The 11,120-nt window shown below is 33.6% G+C and overlaps 2 protein-coding genes across 2 annotated transcripts in view; one reads left to right on the top strand and one right to left on the bottom strand.

Annotated features, from left to right (window-relative positions):
* Positions 1-3,949: 3,949 nt before the first annotated feature.
* LOC111376178 lies at positions 3,950-4,854 on the top strand. The gene is made up of 2 exons (XM_022999122.1): positions 3,950-4,192; positions 4,361-4,854. Exons 1-2 carry the CDS (start codon positions 4,071-4,073, stop codon positions 4,542-4,544), a joined length of 306 nt encoding a protein of 101 aa, XP_022854890.1. The 5' UTR covers positions 3,950-4,070; the 3' UTR covers positions 4,545-4,854.
* A 3,408-nt stretch (positions 4,855-8,262) lies between these two features.
* Positions 8,263-11,120, bottom strand: part of LOC111376187 (dynamin-related protein 1E-like) — an 8,027-nt gene continuing 5,169 nt past the window's right edge. Inside the window, exons 4-10 of the mRNA XM_022999135.1 lie at positions 10,662-10,856; positions 10,460-10,579; positions 10,314-10,384; positions 9,598-9,823; positions 9,443-9,493; positions 8,973-9,341; positions 8,263-8,731 (exon numbers count right to left, since the gene is read on the bottom strand). Of these exons, the coding sequence (XP_022854903.1) occupies positions 8,606-8,731; positions 8,973-9,341; positions 9,443-9,493; positions 9,598-9,823; positions 10,314-10,384; positions 10,460-10,579; positions 10,662-10,856 (1,158 nt within the window). The 3' untranslated portion in view covers positions 8,263-8,605. The remainder of the gene's footprint in view (positions 8,732-8,972; positions 9,342-9,442; positions 9,494-9,597; positions 9,824-10,313; positions 10,385-10,459; positions 10,580-10,661; positions 10,857-11,120) is intronic.

Below are 11,120 nucleotides of genomic sequence, written 5' to 3'. Positions count from 1 at the left end.
GTTAAAAGTAAGAATTTTGTTACATGTACTGAATTTGATATACAGAAGTCATACAAATGGATTACTTGGCAAAATCTGGTTGATAGATGGTAAGAAGTTTAAAAAAATTGAATCACACAGACGTTGCTGTTTATGTGAATCAGATGCTGTACACTTTAGCATATTTGTAAAAATAAAAATTATTTTCATACAAATATATTATGAAAGCCCACATTTATTATGTGCTTTGGACTTGTTCACTGTGTGAAGAAAATTTATTAAGAGCCTGTTTGGGAGTGATTTTGAGAATTGATTTTTTGACCGTTAGAAGAAAAGTTGAGTCCACCTGTAAGAGAAGAAATCAAATATGACGACTGAAATAGTGAAATAACGATCAAAAAATTAATTTTTTGTAGAAAAAAATCACTTTCAAACAAGCTCTAATTAATTTAAATACATGGAGTTTGCTTTCATAATCAATCTTCAAGTACATTCAGCTGTCAACATCATAAAATGGTCATGACTCAGTGCCATGTAATTACTGACAAAGACTTAAGACTTGATCTAATCTTTTAATTAATTTTAGATCAGACATTTGGCTTAACACATGTTCAAGAAATAGTTAACATTCACCAATGATTTATAAATGGAAAAATAAAAATAAAAATGAATTATATACCCGTATTCCTTGCCAAGTTCATCGGGTTAGGGACATTTGTGGTCACCATTCATCATAAATAATAGACCATTCCAAAATAATATTGAAACAAATGATAATAAATAGTCTATTGACTCGTTTCATAAGATTTTTGATAACTAAGAAATTTACTCCTACGATTAAGAAGGTATTTTTTAATATATTTGGATAATTTTTTTAAAAGTATTTTGTCTAATTAGAGAAACTTTTCGAGGAAGTTGGCTTAATTTAGTTTCCTCGTGAAATTCTTCTACAAGAAATAAAACTTGAAGTCTGCCAAACGACCCTAATATTAAAGTATTTCTAAGAGACAATTAATTTGGAAATAAAAAAAAAATGTTTTTCCACTCTATTTCTCATCTCAAAATTTTAATTTTTTTTTTTTTTGGATAATTAGATGAAAATCATTTTCCATTCACTTCTCCCATTTTTCTCTTGTGCAATTGTACGAGAGCCAAACATGGCATTAAGCAAAAGGTCCACAAATAATTTAAGCTCAAGCAAATGCTATGATGCACCATACAATCGTCACCGTCCATTTCTATAATCCTAATCAAAAGTGGCATCTCCTAGATTCTCGTTTATGCAAGCCACGTGGCATCTGAAGGTAAATATTTGCTGCTTCGCTGGTGCAATAAACAAGTGCCCACGTGTAACGGGGACAAGTTTTTTGAAAGCAGACATTGGAATATTAGCTGTCCACGGATTACGGTAGAGGAGACAATGACCTTGAAAATAGATCTAAATTTTTTTGCTTCATTTAAGAAAATATTACAATCGAGGTACCAAACCTAATATATCTGTAGTCTTAGTCCCCAGCCTTTTATTTTATATTATTTTGGCTCTCAATTGATTATATTATTATTATTATTATTATTATTATTATTATTATTATTATTATTATTATTATTATTATTATCATTGTGGAACCATATTTTAATTGTATTAGAGCTTTCCAATATTTGTTTATTATCATGCTTACATTTTTAACTTTTTCTTTGCATTTTACTTTAGGTTTCCATTAGTGTGTAGTTGTCTTTGTTAATGATTTTCGTTCAATAAATTTGTCAGAAAAATTTTAATAGACTTATTTACCTATTATATTTTTAAATTAACAAAATAATTATAGTAAAAAAGTGTCGAAAAAGTATTTTTACCTTAATTCAAAGAACTCAAAATATATTTGAATAAAAAACCAGCATCATGGACCGGCTGAATTTTTGTATTTTTGGAATGAAGATAAAATTAAACCAAAGACAAAGTTTTAAGAAATAAGTTCTATAATGTGCAAAAGTTGAGAACCTTTATTGTTATTAAATATGGTGCAACAATAAGAAAATATATTGAGAATATAATATCTATTAAAAAATTATTATTTTTTGTTAAAAAATACCACTTTTCTTTAATTTTTAATTAAGGAAAGTATGAATAATTATCAAAAATAAAAGATAAGGGCTGGTGGATATAATACATTCTTTCATTATTTATTTATTTATTTATTTATTTTTTGTTTTCTCTCTCTCTTTTACTTTTCTTTTCCTTTTTTTTGTTTAATGTAAAAATAATAATAAATTCTTCTTTCTAACCAAAATCTGATAATCAAGGATAAGGTTAAAAATTGTCTTTTGGAGAGTCGAGTGTAAAAAATAAAAGGTTGGAAACTTCAGCCACCAAAATAATAGGTCGAAGACCTACTTTCTACAATTGTGCTAAGTTGGGGACCCTAACTGTAATTTTACCATTTATTTAATGGGTGTGGGACCCAATGTTGTGTGTATTATGGAGTGTGGGCCCGTGCCTACTCAGCTCCAAGGTGTAATGATGGAAAAAGACGAAGGAATTGTAAACCATGGCGTTTGGGTGGTTTTGTTTTTAAATGAGCACATTGTTTTCGCTATTTAATGGGATTTTTGCAATTATACCCCACCAAGTTTTGTAAAATTGTTGATTCCACTCAATACTTCTTTGTCATTGGATTCTCCTAACATTCTTATTTTTGCTACTTAGAAGAGATCAAGTTTAAGAGACGGAAGAAATCTATGCAGATTACAATGTAATAAGAATCGAATGGAACCTATCAATAGATCAAAAAATTGAAAATATGTCGAAATTCTAATCTAAAAGGACCATGTTTAAAGAATTGAAATTTGAAAATCGTTAAAATAACTCGAAAATTGATTGCTTCACCACTAAAACCAAATAGTTCATTTTTTAAAAATAAAGAAAATTTTATTTTCATTTGCTATTTAATTCTTACGACTGCAAATCTAATATTTCTTTGACCCTTTGATTTTTGGCCACTTACAATTTTCAACTTGTGCTTGAATTGGTTTTTAAAATAATGACAAACGAATGCCTACTTGTTATCGTAGTCACATACAAGTATGTAAATTGGCGTAAGAATACAAAAATACACAACGTTAAAATCGTACTTGAGATGAGAAGATAAAAAAATTAATTTAATGCCGGTACATACAAGAATTGAGATTAGTTAAATATATTTTCTTACGTTCTTATAATAATGTGAAAGGTTGATATTTAAAGTACAACACTAGATTGCATAGTTTTCTCCAAACGGTAATAAATTAAACGAAATCTAGAAATTATAAAAGAATTAAATAAGTTGATTCATGCACCTACTTGAGATTCTTTAAAACACGAGGGGGCAAATTACTTAAATTTCCTTTATTATTATAGAAACCTTGTTCGCCAATAGATGCATGCACCTGTACTACATGATTATTAGACTCATGGTCCTTGCTTTTTAGAAAAGTTCTTTACATCTCCTACTATTCTTTTTTAATTACGAAAGGGCTCTTAAATCATAAAGTAAAATACTTTTATTTGAATAAAAAGTGAAAATGTCGAAGAGAAAAACTATCTTGATATCTTCACCCGAAGTCTAGTTGAAATCCTGAATACATGAACACAAAAGCGCAATTCAGATACTAATTTCTTGATAGAAGTCACTAACATCCATTAAAAACCACTAACAATTTGAAGTGACGTAGATTTCACAAGTATCGTGTAAACAATTTAATAGAAAAATTGGATGATTCTTGTCGTTGAGAATTGAACGGTTCGTGCAACTACAAGTTGAAGACGAATTTGTTACTTTATTTAAAATTAGAGACCAACTTTTTACTATAACAATAAGTTCAAGAGGAACAATGCAATTTTTCTTATCATAATATTAAGATAAAAAATTCATGTTAGGTGGGTCCTTGCATCACCAAATCTAACCTCCATTTTTGTATATATAAATCAACCAGCCCTACTCCTTTTCCTTCCTCCTTCCACCTGTTTTCTCCTCCCATTTGTGCATCAAAGCACATACCAGCCACCCTATCGGCTATCACCACCGCAATCCGCCACTCTCTCCACCTTTCAAACAATGAGATCCGCCGCCTTATACTACACTGGATGTGAGGATGATCAGTACCAGCCCCATTTTCTTGATTCGTGCTCTCTTTGCCGCAGAACACTGAACCATAACAGGGACATTTTCATGTACAGGTTAGCCAAATTACTCCACCTTAGCCCTTAGGTTTATACATAAATACCAATCTTAGAATTCGATTACAGATTTGATCTTTAGACGGATAAATTGTTCGTGTTTTATGCTAATTATCTTTTTGATATTTGAATGACTTGAGTTCTAATGGATTTGCATTTATTCTGCAGAGGGAACACACCATTTTGCAGCCAAGAGTGCAGACAAGAACAAATTGAGATAGATGAGGCCATTGAGAAGAAATGGAAGCTCTCTTCTTCAAAGAAATCAAATTCTGTGAGAAAAACTACTGATTCTGCTAAAGAAACTGACACCAAGAAAGCTGTGAGGACAGGGACGGTTGCTGTTTCTTGATACAAGATCAAGAAAATTACTCTTGAAATCTTGATTTTACCAAGGCCTCTTTCTTATGCAGCAAAAATAATGAAGATTTTTCACAATCTGTAAAGAAATGATGGGTACAGGAAGGGAAGAAGATCCATCACCCAATTTTGATTATTTTCTTGTATTGTTTTATCTTTTATTTTTCAGTTCCCAAGTGCGATTTCAGTGTGTCGTCCATTACGGGGCATAAATATTGTATTCATGATATATAAATGTTTCTAATTAATGATAAACCTTAGAATTAAGGTTTTGATTAATCTATATTCTGAGTTTTGGAATAGGTATCAGATTTTATCGAGTTTTTTTCTCTCCTTTAATCACCCATTCTTAAAAACAAAAAAAAAACACTTGTAAAATTTATAATACCAAATAATGGACCCAAACAGGGGTTAAAGATCATGTTTGGCTGTCCGTATAAGCAAAACAAACTTAAAAGTCGCCTCCAGGGCATATCTCTCAGTGGCAAAGGGAAGGGCGGATAGGGCTCAGCGCGGCAGTGTGCAGAGTTCGATTCTCCGCAAGGTGGAATTGACTTTGTTGCAAGCGGGAGTTACCATATGAGTTAACAGCCTCGGCCTATCCATGTGCTCTCCACCCTGGCTCCTGGGAGACACATCCTGCGATTTACCTCCTTCACGATGATCCAGAGTAGGGTCGGTGGGGACCTTTAAGGTTGGGGTTCAACCTTTTTAAAACAAACTTAAAAGTTACTATGCCTGAGACTTTATTTTCAATTGCTGCCAGCACTTCTTCAACTTGTGCGGAAACCTTGTAAAGGGAGGCAAATTTTGCCATCATCTAAAAGTAAGAAAGAAAAAAGTAACTTTTAAAGGAAATAAATGATCTGACCTGAAATTACTTGTCAAGATAAAGACATATCCTTTTTTAAGTATATGGTTCTGTTGAGGTTTTACTCTAAAAATGGTAAAATCTTTTAGGACCAATAAAAATTTGGATAAAGATATTTGTACAAAATCTTATTGACAAAATGGTGTACTCACTCTCACAAAATTAACGGATCCCATGTGAATTTTAAAAATGTCGGCTTGTGGTCCCCATCCTCTTTGTGAGTTGTGAGTAGGGAGTTTGTAAAAAATGTTCGTACATGTATCATGATCCTAAATTTTTATATACCATAGAACCTTGACAAAAGGATTTTTTTTAGATGAAATTGCATTGGGTGTCAATTTGGTTTTGCATTATAAAAAATGTCACCATTTAAATTTTCTATCAAAAATGTCAATTTATAACATTTTTGACATTCTGAATTATTTGAATACCTTATATATTAATTTTCAAGCAAGGGCTTGCAAATTATGAATTTGCACAACATGCCCTTGTCTCCAACACCAAATCTGCTGCTAAAATCATGGAATTTTTTTTTTTTTTTTTGGTTTTCCTTTTACTGTGTGGCAGAAGCACTTGGCGGCGTCAAGCAACGACTGTCGCTGCTGTAGTACAGCGGCGAGCGACCGTCACTGCTGCAACAATACAGTAGCGACGAGGGCCACTACAATTCAGCAGCAGCGAGTGATCGCCGCTACTGCATTTGTCACTCGCCGCTGTGCTCCTCGCTATTGACTGCCATTGCCGCCACTGTCTTTACGTCATTTTTTTTTTGCCCAAAATTTATTATCTTTTAAAATCAAAAATAAATTTTTAAAATAAGAGTAAGTTGGACATTTCCCACAAAAAGGTGACATTTTTGATAAAATTCACATGCAAATTTTTTGTGTATTATAAAAAAAACGTGACATTTTTTATAATTCATCTTTTTTTTTATAGTTGTTGCCTGTTGGGTACTCAACGGAACTTTTAATTGTGTTAAATCCTTTATGACGCACAAATATATAAAATAGTAACAATTAAATACATAAAAGAAATTGATAATACATATTAAGAATTTTTTTTACTTCGCAGCTTTTATTTTCTCAAAATATGCATTTAAAGTCGTTTGCTTTTTTTTTTTTTTAAATAAAAACTCGAGCAAAACTCAACCTCATCCGTAATTCTATAATGCACACAGCACATTTGGTATACTGTTTTTAGTTTGTAGAATGTACGAACAGCCAATTTTGTAAGCAAAAGCTTTTAACTCCAGAAAGTATTGTAGGCTCTGGAGTAGCCCTCCCAAGAATTTCACTTTGCAACAATTATGATAGTTTATTGACACTATTATATTAGCTATAAGCAACAAAAATTCAAAACTGTTGGCACAAAAATGGACTTGATTTCCCATATCTTACCTTTCCTTTTCAATCTTATTTACATAAAATGAACTCATAAAAGCCAGCAGGGGTTGATATTCAGAAATTAGTCTTGCTGTCATGGAACATGCCAGAAAAGACAAACCACAGAAACAGGATGAAACCCAGTGATGGCAATGGGCTAAGCCATGAGCTCGGCTCATCAAAGTGGCAAAACGAGTTCAAGCTCGTTCAAGCACGTGTCGAGCTTGGCTCAGCCCACGAGCTCGTTAGCTCACAAGCCAAGCCGAGGCCCAATAGTCGTTCGCATCAAGGGAACCTCCCGCTCGACTGGGGCTCGTCCCGAAACGAGCCCGAGCCGTCCATGGGCCAAGCTTTGAAGAACCGAACCGACGAACTATTTGACCCTTTTGCCACTACTAATGAAACCCGAAATGATTGCAAAGTTGAAACGGTTGTGCTACATATATATAATGGAATACGTACATATGATGATGTGGTGAGATATAATTGGATTATAAAAAAAAAAAAAAAAAAAAAAAAACACCTTTCCATTCTCTTTTTGATACATCGTCCGTATGTAAATCATTATATAACTCCATTATATTCAAGTAGCATTATTCAAGCTGAAATTGGTTATTGGTGGCCAATTTTTCCACTGAAGAAGATTTAGAAACAGGCAGATTGTATGCCTATCGTCTACAGGCATTATTCATGGATTAACGATAATGTGCAAAAGCCTCCATCTCTGTCTTCTACATTGGCACGGTGTCCTTTCATTTATTATCATGAAGTTTTAATCGAACACAAGGTTAACTATTTGCAAACATACTTGTTTGTAAGGCAAGCGATTGTAGAACATCAGATTTCTTTCTATACTAAATTTCTGCAATTATAATAAAGGCAATCTGCAACTCATGTAATTAACAAATTTAACTAACATTACACCATTGGTCTAGTGAAACACATGACTAGGTTCAGAAGTGAATAGAAGCAAAATGCATATTTAAATTTCAAAAATATAGAATTCATAATATGCCCCTTGAACTGGATTGATCGCAGAAATTTAAGCATAATCTAATTCTCAAATTACTCCGCTGTAATTTTTCTCAAACTAATCAGATTGAACATTGTTTATCGAAATCCATTAAACTTAACTGCAATTTCTTAAATTTTTCTGACTTGGATATTTTTCATTTCGATTATAGCAAGTAATTCCCCATACTACGAGTGATGGGGAAAATGTGATGACGTTCAGAAGTTGGCAGAAAGTTACATGGGACAAATGAGATATGCTATTAGATGTTCAAACAAGGTGTTTATAGTTCATCGACCAATCTCATTCAAACAAGATGTTGATCTCAACGGATATTTAAAACTTCATTAAAGAGCTCAAATCTTTTGCTAAGAGGAGCATGACAACCTTAGAAATCTCCGGTGAAAAACATGTAACTATAATTGGGTCGTTTGGAACAACATCGTGTACAAAATTATATATCGGTCATCAATGTAGTATAACTATATACAAATGTGTCCAAGCCACAATCCATAAAAAATTAAAAGCTTGAAGGTACAACACTCACAAACTAGTTTCTTGTACTAAAACATTTTCACTGCCAACATATGAAATTACAAAACTACAATGCACTTGGCTGCAAGTTTCAGTTATAGGCACAACTGTTAGGTATACAAAAACCTACCATCAAAGTCTAAAACAGGTAAAAATGAACTGGACAAAAATGAGAATATCTTTAGATAATCAAGAAGATGGAATTACCCTTCAATCGCGAATTCAATTATTGCATAAATCGAGTGTTAGCTTCATCAAACCCAAGATACTGAATCAATCTCGTCCCTTGATTTCTTATACAGTTCAAGCCTTTTGGCACATTGCAATCTTCTTTCCATCAGTGCTGGATCTTCATCCAACAAGTCCACGAGTTGCTTACCCTAAAATATTTAGCAAAACCACGAATAAGATGCAGCAGCTTTTAGCAAGCTTCAACTTGAGAAGAATTGAGGCATAATGTAACTACATGCCTTAAGAAGTATATATTGATCATTATCAATTGATCAAAAATTTTCTTTCAACAATGCAATTTAAAAGAACATTAATATTAGTTGGCTAAAATAACACTAGTCTTGCTAAAAGAAATCCATGATACCAAAGGAAAACAAAATTGATATGTACCTCTTTCTTCCCAATATAAGTGTAAAAGTGATTGAGTAGAGACTGTTTTGCTTCCTTAACTTGACAATAAACCACTGCCTTGGGAACCGAATTCTTTAGAGTCTCTAATACCATGTTCACATAAGATGATACGTTAGACCCGATCCTCCTAAAATGGCCCTCTGAATAGCGATCCACAGTTGTAGCAGCTGGATTTCCCCCTTTCTCCACTTCCTGCGGAAGCCTCCGGAAGAATTCAACTGTCAGATAAGAAGCTTCCATATCGACCAATCTAATGACTGTTTTCTTGCTATCCTCACGAAACCTTTCCAATGCTTCATTTGCTGCTGCAGCTATTGTTGATTGCAGAGTTGGAAACCGTTTCAACTCCTGTTACACAAAAGAGATTCAGTACAGAAATAAGATCGACATTCGAATCAGGTAGAAAAGCACAACAGCATTTAAGCAAAACAACGAGGATTAAAACTCACCTGACACTCCTCCATCGACTTCCTTACGAGTTCTTTCAAGACGAAGTGTACCTAATTGTGCAAGTGGTGAGTCATTTATATGACCAGAGATTTTAGACGAAACTTGCATGTGGATTAAATACAATTAAAAATGGAGAACAAGAAAAACTTCTTACAGCATCAACCGTCGCTTCAGAGGGTCCCCTAAAATAATTTAGGGCTCCCTCAATAAGCCGTCGATAACCTTGCTCAGGAGCAATCAAATGGGGCTGATAACCATCTGCTTCTGAAACAACTTTCCTCACATTCTGCATCGAAAGATGCCGGTCAAGTGGAAGTTTCCTCAACGCAGCAGGCAGCTGATTGTCAAAAACTCCATATATTCGATCGCCTCCTGGTCGGCTGAAATAGTGAACATGTACAGCGAATTAACACAAGGGTTAAATGATGCCGCAAGTTCGTAAACAAAGAAGTGGCAAGAAAGCATTAAAATGTCAACAGGTCATTTTATTGCTCGTATGTGCATTAAAACTAAATCTGTCTGTATTTCAGTTGAGAGCTAGCCAAATATCAGTCAGAGGATGCAGTAGTATTGCTTATGCCATGGGCTTACTAGGTAGATAGAAATAGAATGGTAGCCCAGGCATGGAGTCTAAAAGCTGTCTTCAGGGTTATGTAATAGAGGTGATACAAATATTTCTCTCTCTTTTTTACTTGACACGTTCTTTATATACTCTCATAAGTTCTAAAGTGAATTCACTTAGAAGCATGCAGTATGGATACAATTTAACTTCTTCAAAGAAGCATTTATGACAGGAAAATTATTGGGTCTTAAAGAAAAAAACTTGAAGATTCATAATATGATAAAGAAGTAGGACAAAAATTCCATTACCCTCCTTCCAGATGCTCCTTGAATATCCGGTCAAAAGCACGACAAAGATCCAAAATGGTATATAATTGAGCCTGAAACACATCTCAGTTACTGATAAAATTGCTAGATTTCAATTCTTAAATCTCAATCAGGAATGCACAGCTTACCCCTGCATCAATAGCGACAGGCCTTCCAAGGTGGTCCAACTCAGATTCAAGTTCCTCGATGGTTTTGTTAATCAATGAGGTGATACTCGGTATTCTTGCCCTAATTACGGATTCCAAGTGCTGAAATAAAAAAATTCACCTATCACTCCACTATCTAATTTAGTACAGACTTCATGATATGAAAAGAGAAACAGAGACATACCTTTGAGAGAAGTTTAGCAAGATACTCTGAACCCATTTTACTAGCCAAGTGCCCATAATCAGGACTTGTGGCAAAATATTCTTTTTCTTTTTGTCGTGCAAGTATCATATCCACACTTCTGTTGATATCTGCTTGTGAACGATTCACAACTCCAACCCAGGGTTGCTGTAAACGATAAGATCTTCCTTCAAGAACCTGTTGGTAGAGAAGAGGCTTAGTTGAAACCCAAAAAATAATAATAATAATAATAAATAAATAAGTTAATGAGGTTTTCTTTTTTTCTTTATCTGGGGGGAAAAAAACTTCCTTTGAATGTCAACACGTTACGCATGATTAGCAGCAACCAAAACGAGGGAGTTGGGATGGGAGGTGGAAACCGGATAACGAAACAAATAGGATTTTTTGATAAAGTATATTTCTAGAATAGGAAGACAAAGATAAAAAATGAAAAAAAAAAAA

The sequence above is a fragment of the Olea europaea genome, unplaced genomic scaffold, assembly GCF_002742605.1.
Source record: "Olea europaea var. sylvestris unplaced genomic scaffold, O_europaea_v1 scaffold1467, whole genome shotgun sequence".
Classification (NCBI taxonomy): Eukaryota; Viridiplantae; Streptophyta; class Magnoliopsida; order Lamiales; family Oleaceae; genus Olea; species Olea europaea.
The sequence above is the reverse complement of the archived record's forward strand: the minus strand, read 5'-3'. Positions and strand labels throughout refer to the sequence as shown.